At 51.6% G+C, this 7,500-nt stretch overlaps 2 protein-coding genes across 2 annotated transcripts in view; one reads left to right on the forward strand and one right to left on the reverse strand.

Annotated features, from left to right (window-relative positions):
* The window catches only part of dcst2 (DC-STAMP domain containing 2), a 13,962-nt gene extending 11,154 nt beyond the window's left edge, over positions 1–2,808 (reverse strand). Inside the window, exons 1-4 of the mRNA XM_030359165.1 lie at positions 2,672–2,808; positions 1,529–1,785; positions 916–1,086; positions 450–551 (exon numbers count right to left, since the gene is read on the reverse strand). Of these exons, the coding sequence (XP_030215025.1) occupies positions 450–551; positions 916–1,086; positions 1,529–1,785; positions 2,672–2,697 (556 nt within the window). The 5' untranslated portion in view covers positions 2,698–2,808. The remainder of the gene's footprint in view (positions 1–449; positions 552–915; positions 1,087–1,528; positions 1,786–2,671) is intronic.
* A 244-nt stretch (positions 2,809–3,052) lies between these two features.
* The window catches only part of dcst1 (DC-STAMP domain containing 1), an 8,547-nt gene continuing 4,099 nt past the window's right edge, over positions 3,053–7,500 (forward strand). The window contains exons 1-7 of the mRNA XM_030359166.1: positions 3,053–3,086; positions 3,603–3,728; positions 3,905–3,979; positions 4,259–4,387; positions 4,957–5,096; positions 5,414–5,576; positions 6,916–7,059. Of these exons, the coding sequence (XP_030215026.1) occupies positions 3,053–3,086; positions 3,603–3,728; positions 3,905–3,979; positions 4,259–4,387; positions 4,957–5,096; positions 5,414–5,576; positions 6,916–7,059 (811 nt within the window). The remainder of the gene's footprint in view (positions 3,087–3,602; positions 3,729–3,904; positions 3,980–4,258; positions 4,388–4,956; positions 5,097–5,413; positions 5,577–6,915; positions 7,060–7,500) is intronic.

Genomic DNA, 7,500 nt, shown 5'->3' on the forward strand with positions numbered 1-7,500 from the left:
AGGGGTCAGAGGCAGGGCTCAGAGGTCATAGGTCGTCGGGGGGCGGTAGGAGGAGCCATGTGACGCGTGTTGTCTGATGAAGGGGTGAACTCACCCATGTGACGCGTGTTGTCTGATGAAGGGGTGAACTCACCCATGTGACGCGTGTTGTCTGATGAAGGGGTGAACTCACCCATGTGACGCGTGTTGTCTGATGAAGGGGTGAACTCACCCATGTGACGCGTGTTGTCTGATGAAGGGGTGAACTCACCCATGTGATGCGTGTTGTCTGTGATGAAGGGGTGAACTCACCCATGTGACGCGTGTTGTCTGATGAAGGGGTGAACTCACCCATGTGACGCGTGTTGTCTGTGATGAAGGGGTGAACTCACCCATGTGACGCGTGTTGTCTGATGAAGGGGTGAACTCACCCATGTGATGCGTGTTGTCTGATGAAGGGGTGAACTCACCCATGTGACGCGTGTTGTCGGTGAGCGCCGTGATGAAGTGGTTAACTCGTCCTGCGACGGAGCGAGCGTTACTCGTCAGCTCTCTGATGCTCTGAAGGACCGCTGGGAGTAGTATAGTAGTAGAAGTAGAATCAGTTAGTAGTAGTACTATTATTATTATTATTAGTAGTAGTAGTAGTAGTAGTATTAATATTAATATTATTATTATTATTAGTAGTAGTAGTTGTAGCATTAGTTGTAGTAGTAGTATTGTAGTAGTAGCTGTAATCTTAGTAGTAGCAGTAGTATTAATAGTAGTAGTAGTAGTAGTAGTAGTAGTATTGTAGTAGTAGCTGTAGTATTAGTAGTAGCAGTAGTATTAGTAGCAGTAGTAGTAGTAGCAGCAGCAGCAGCATTAGTAGTTTAAGTAGTTAATAGGAAAAACAATGTTTTGGTAGCAGCAGACTGGCCAGGGGGCGGGGCTTACGCATTAGGGGCGCGGCCGAGCGCTTCATCACTTCCTGGGTGTGGTTCTGGGCTAGCTCCGCCCCACACACCAGGCTGTCGGCTGCCCGCTCGAAGTTGAGCAGGATGTTGGCCAGCGGCCCGCTGAGCAGCAGCAGCAGGACGAAGGAAACCAGCACCATCCTACCCCTGACTGAAGACCGGCAGGGAGGAGTCAGACAGACCGGGGCGGAGTCAGACGGACAGGGGGCGGAGTCAGGCAGAGAGGGGCGGGGTCCGACGGGGGGCGGAGTCAGACAGACAGTGGGGCGGAGTCAGACAGACAGGCAGAAGTGACCACTTACCATAATGAATCACAGGGTTTTATTTGATCATAACTGAGAACAGCTTAGTATTATTTATTACGAATGTTAATTTATTCATACAATAGTAGTAGTAGCCTACTATGCTAATAGTAATAGTATCATTTTTTCTAAGACTATTATACTATTGCTATTTTTACTATTATCTACGTAGTATTGTTATCATTATAATTACAATTTGTAGTAGTGGGATCAGTCGTAGTAGTAGTACTAGTAGTAGTTATACTAGTAGTACTAGTAGTACTGTTAATAGATGATAGTAAAGTCCCTGACCTGAGAGCAGTGTGGGTAGCATTAGCATCACGTTAGCCCGGGTGCTAGCAGACAGCCCCATGGAGAAGGAGGCTAACAGCGCTATGGCGGCGGTGCTGTAGACACAGAACCACAGCGCCCCCCCCTGGAGGAGAAGGGCGGCGCAGCCGTAGAGCGACGCCAGGAGGAGCCCGCACAGGAATCCCCCCACGCTGAGCCCTGCCTCCGCCAGCTGACCTTTGACCTGTCGCTTGGGCTTTGACCCCCGCATCCTCCGACTGAGGGGAAGATAAAATACCTTTGAGGAGACTGGGAGGAGACTCTTTATTTTACTCTTGTGTATTTTACACTAAGATGTAGTGAGATAAACTCTGAATCTGATTCTGAGGCACAGAGAGCCCAACAGGAGTTCAAGTTAAGTCTGGTTTTATTTGTGTTTTTCTAACTGTCTGATAGGGCTTCATGCACCTCATACATCACTATACTACTCTATTTATAACATTCACTAACCCTGAGCTAGGACAAAGGACAAGGAACCAATCAGAGAGGAGAGACAGAACGAGGGAGGGATGAGAGAGAAGAGGCAGAGTGATGGAGGGATGAGAGAGGAGAGACAGAATGAGGGAGAGAGGAGAGACAGAATGAGGGAGGGATGAGAGAGGAGAGACAAAACGAGGGAGGGATGAGAGAGAAGAGGCAGAATGAGGGAGAGAGGAGAGACAGAATGATGGAGGGATGAGAGAGAAGAGACAGAATGAGGGAGGGATGAGAGAGAAGAGACAGAATGAGGGAGGGATGAGAGAGGAGAGACAGAGTGATGGAGGGATGAGAGAGGAGAGACAGAATGATGGAGGGATGAGAGAGGAGAGACAGAGTGATGGAGGGATGAGAGAGGAGAGACAGAATGATGGAGGGATGAGAGAGGAGAGACAGAATGAGGGAGTGATACGAGAGGAGAGGCAGAGTGATGGAGGGATGAGAGAGGAGAGACAGAATGAGGGAGGGATGAGAGAGGAGAGGCAGAATGATGGAGTGATGAGAGAGGAGAGGCAGAGTGATGGAGGGATGAGAGAGGAGAGACAGAATGAGGGAGAGAGGAGAGACAGAATGAGGGAGGGATGAGAGAGGAGAGACAGAATGATGGAGTGATGTAAGTTAACTTACCTGATTGACACACAGGGTGAATCCATCTCTTCCAGCTGAGGGGTGGCTGGTGTTCCTCCTGAATCTCTCGTCTCCGTTGGTTCTCTTGTGTTGAACCGGCGCGCTGGCGTTCTGTTGGACCTCCTCCAGGTCTGACGTTCTGGGTCTCTCTCTCTCTCTGCAGAACCGGCTCACACCGGCCGCCCCATTGTGATGTCATCGAGGGTTCCAGCAGATATGGGATGAGGTCATCGCTTAGCCTCTGTGATGTCATCGGTCATTCCATGTCCCTCGGTTGTGATGTCACAAGCGGAGACCGATGAGACAAAATCCCACAGATACGGGTTTAAACTGGTTCTGACTGGACCCAGAGTGGTTCTCAGAGGAGAAGGAGACTGTACGATGGGAGAGATGGTGGTTAAAACACCCCACACCAGTAAGAGCTTTTACCGTCTTTATTACTGATGCTTATTACTCTGCTGTTGGTTTAGGTAAACATTGTTTGCCTCATAGCATAATTGAAATTGTTAGTCTGATATTGTGAGTTATATTTTTAGCCTCATAGCATAATTGATATCGTTAGCCCCATAGCTTAATTTATCTTATTAGCCTCATAGCATAATTGCGTAAGTCTTATTTTGCCGAATTGTGATATCTAACCAAACTGTACTCTGCTGATTCACTGTGCCGCAGTGGCTATAAGCAGATCAGAGTGCCTTTACCTTCAATAATAATTATCTGCTTCAGTAATCTTTTTGGACTCAGACATTTTTGATGTTAATTACAAGATGAACCTTAAAATATGACTTGGAAAATTATGCTATGAGGATATGATGTAATTATATGTCGTCTTTTGTTTTGTGACTGTCCCACCAGTATAACAACCGTCTTTCCCTCCTCTCGTCTTCGCCTACTTACTGTAACATCTTCCATGACCCGCCCATCTCCCCAGCTCTACAGCGGATTGGTCGGTTCGCCCTGCCTGCCACCGTCTATGATTTCCTCTTCAGCCAATCAGAGGGTCCCCCTTGGGTGGGCCTCCTCCTTAGGGCTTTGTTTGGAGCTGTCAGTGGAGCAGGTGACTGTCACTCTCAGTAAACATTTCAACCAGAGTCAACCCCTTAAAATCAAAGTTCTTAGGTTGTAAATATCAGATTCGAGGCAGTGTGCTGCCATCTAGGGGGAGGACGGTATTTACCTACATGTACATGTTCATGTGTACAACAGGTGTTGTGTGATTGGTTGTGTGTCCAGGTCTGTTCCTAGGTCTGATCTACAACCTCCCCATGACCTTTCACCCCAGGCTGACAGCGGGCTGTTTCTTCATAGGTCAGCAGATGTTGAAAGGCCCATTGCTTAGCTCAAGTTAGATTGTTTTTGACACAAAGACAAAATGTGAGATTTATGACCTAATCTAGCCTAAAATATCCAGATCAAGACTACCTTACATCGTCGTTTGTGTGTATGTGTGTGTGTGCTTGTCTGTTTTTGTGTGTGTGAGTTTGCGTTTGTGTGTGTGTGTTTGAGTGTTGCTGCTTACATGTGTGTGTGTGGGTGTGCGTGCATGTGTATGTGTGTGTGTGTGTGTGGGTGGGTGCGTGCGTGCAGCTCTGTGTGTTGTGGGCGGAGTCTTCTCCTCCTCCTTCAGGGCGTCGGTCCTGATGATGTTTCCCAGCATGCTCGGTTCCAGGGGGCGGAGCTACCTCCTGGTGTACACCCTGTCTGCGCTCTACAGCGGTGAGAGGCAGAGAGCCTTGGCTTGGATTTACATTTACATTTTTAGTTCAAATATGCAAGAAACATGTCATCGAATGACAGAAACAAAAACAAGGCTCTAGGAGGAAGAGGTTCATACTTGTTTAATCCCACTCCCTTTCATTAAATAATACAATCATTATGAAACACTGCCTGTTCCCTTTACTTAAATTGAACTTGCAATTTATGCAATTAATGTATGCAATTTATGCCTGAAAATAATTATATAATATTAAAGTTGCCCACTTGGAGGCACAAAACAGATTTTCTGAAGCCAAGTAAATACAGTAGGGCCGAGGTCCCCCTCTGGGGTCCTTAACCCCGCTCTGATGTGACCCCCCAGGGCCGGGGTCCCCCTCTGGGGTCATTAACCCCGCTCTGATGTGACCCCCCAGGGCCGAGGTCCCCCTCTGGGGTCCTTAACCCCACTCTGATGTGACCCCCCAGGGCCGGGGTCCCCCTCTGGGGTCATTAACCCCGCTCTGATGTGACCCCCCAGGGCCGAGGTCCCCCTCTGGGGTCCTTAACCCCGCTCTGATGTGACCCCCCAGGGCCGCTGTGGAACATCCAGAGGAACGTGCAGAGTGTGGCCCTCTCTCTGGGCTGCAACCTGGACCTCCAGATGAACCACAGTCGACTGCTCTGGAGGACCACCGTGGAGCCCCTCATCGCCCTGAGCCAGCAGGTCATGGTGAGGGGGGGGGGGGGGGGGGGGGAGGGGGGGGAGGGAGGGGGGGAGAGGGAGGGTGAGGGAAGGAGAGGGAGGGAGGGAGAGAGGGAGAGGGAGGGTGAGGGAAGGAGAGGGAGGGAAGGAGAGAGGGAGAGGGAGGGTGAGGGAAGGAGAGGGAGGGAAGGAGAGGGAGGGAGGGAGGCAGGGAGGGCGGGAGGAAGGGAGGGAGGCAGGGAGGGAGGGAGGGAGGGAGGGAGGGAGGGAGGGAGGCAGGGAGGGACGGTGATTGGAGGCGTCTCTCTGAGTGCTGGTGAGGGAGCTGTTGTGTGGGGGCCCAGGAGGAGCAGGGGGGCTTCCAGGAGGAGGCTCTGGACGTCAGCAGGGCGTTCCAGCAGATCAGAGACGAGGTCATCGCCCAGTACGGATACGACCGCTTCAGCACCAACAGCAGCAGCTCCACCCAGGACCAGTTCACCAGCAAGACCCGCCTGCAGTGTGACAGTGGGTCGAGGACGCACTGGGATGACAGTACTGACACAGTACCACAGTACATACCACAGTACTGACATGATACCACAGTACTGACACAGTACCACAGTACATACCACAGTACTGACATGATACCACAGTACTGACACAGTACCACAGTACATACCACAGTACTGACATGATACCACAGTACTGACATGATACCACAGTACTGACATGATACCACAGTGCTGACATGATACCACAGTACTGACACAGTACCACAGTACTATACCACAGTACTGACACAGTACTGACACAGTACCACAGTACTGACACAGTACCAAAGTACTATACCACAGTACTGACACAGTACTGACACAGTAGCACAGCACTACACAGTGCTAACGCAGTAGCACAGCGCTACACAGTAGCACAGCGCTACACAGTGCTAACACAGTAGCACAGCGCTACACAGTGCTAGCACTGTAGCACAGCGCTACACAGTGCTAACACAGTAGCACAGCCCTACACAGTGCTAACCCAGTAGCACAGCACTACACAGTGCTAGCACAGTAGCACAGCGCTACACAGTGCTAACACAGTAGCACAGCGCTACACAGTAGCACAGCACTACACAGTGCTAACACAGTACCACAGCGCTACACAGTGCTAACACAGTAGCACAGCGCTACACAGCGCTAACACAGTAGCACAGCAGTACACAGTGCTAACACAGTAGCACAGCACTACACAGTGCTAACACAGTAGCACAGCGCTACACAGCGCTAACACAGTAGCACAGCAGTACACAGTGCTAACACAGTAGCACAGCGCTACACAGTGCTAACGCAGTAGCACAGCACTACACAGTGCTAACGCAGTAGCACAGCACTACACAGTGCTAACGCAGTAGCACAGCGCTACACAGTGCTAACACAGTAGCACAGCACTACACAGTAGCACAGCGCTACACAGCGCTAACACAGTAGCACAGCAGTACACAGTGCTAACACAGTAGCACAGCCCTACACAGTGCTAACACAGTAGCACAGCCCTACACAGTGCTAACACAGTAGCACAGCGCTACACAGTGCTAACACAGTAGCACAGCCCTACACAGTAGCACAGCGCTACACAGCGCTAACACAGTAGCACAGCAGTACACAGTGCTAACACAGTAGCACAGCCCTACACAGTGCTAACACAGTAGCACAGCGCTACACAGTGCTAACACAGTAGCACAGCGCTACACAGCGCCGCACTGTCCAGACCTCACCCTTCAGGTGGTGTGGTGAACTCTGTCCTTCGGGTGGCGACCTTTGAGCATTGGGGTGATGACCTCTGACCTCTGACCCCGCCTCTGTTCCAGGCGTGGTGGAGCAGGCGACCGGGCGGTGTCGGGACTGGTTCAGCAGGAAGTGGACCGACTGCGTGGACATCGTCGCCGTCCCCGTCATCAGCGACATCCTGTGTGTGTCCATGAAGTTCCACTTCCTGTGTGACGTCATGAGAGGTAAACAACGGCACAACATGGCCGAACGACCCCACGTAACCATAGAAACCACTGGGATGACACTCCTATGGCCATGTCATTATATTAGTCTTTTATCTCTGGATCACAAACCGCTGCTGTGATGACCCTGTGGTTCACCCTCTCTCCCCCCCCCCCCAGTGATGACCCTGTGGTTCACCCTCTCTCCCCCCCCCCCCAGTGATGACCCTGTGGTTCCCCCCCCCCCCCCAGTGATATGACCTCTCTCCCCCCCCCCAGTGATGACCTCTCTCCCCCCCCCCCCCAGTGATGACCCTGTGGTTCCCCCCCCCCCCCCCCCCCAGTGATGACCTCTCTCCCCCCCCCCCCCTAGTGATGACCTCTCCCCCCCCCCCCCCAGTGATGACCTCTCTCCCCCCCCCCCCCAGTGATGACCTCTCTCCCCCCCCCCAGTGATGACCT

The sequence above is a fragment of the Gadus morhua genome, chromosome 6 (genome assembly GCF_902167405.1).
Source record: "Gadus morhua chromosome 6, gadMor3.0, whole genome shotgun sequence".
NCBI classification, from domain to species: Eukaryota; Metazoa; Chordata; class Actinopteri; order Gadiformes; family Gadidae; genus Gadus; species Gadus morhua.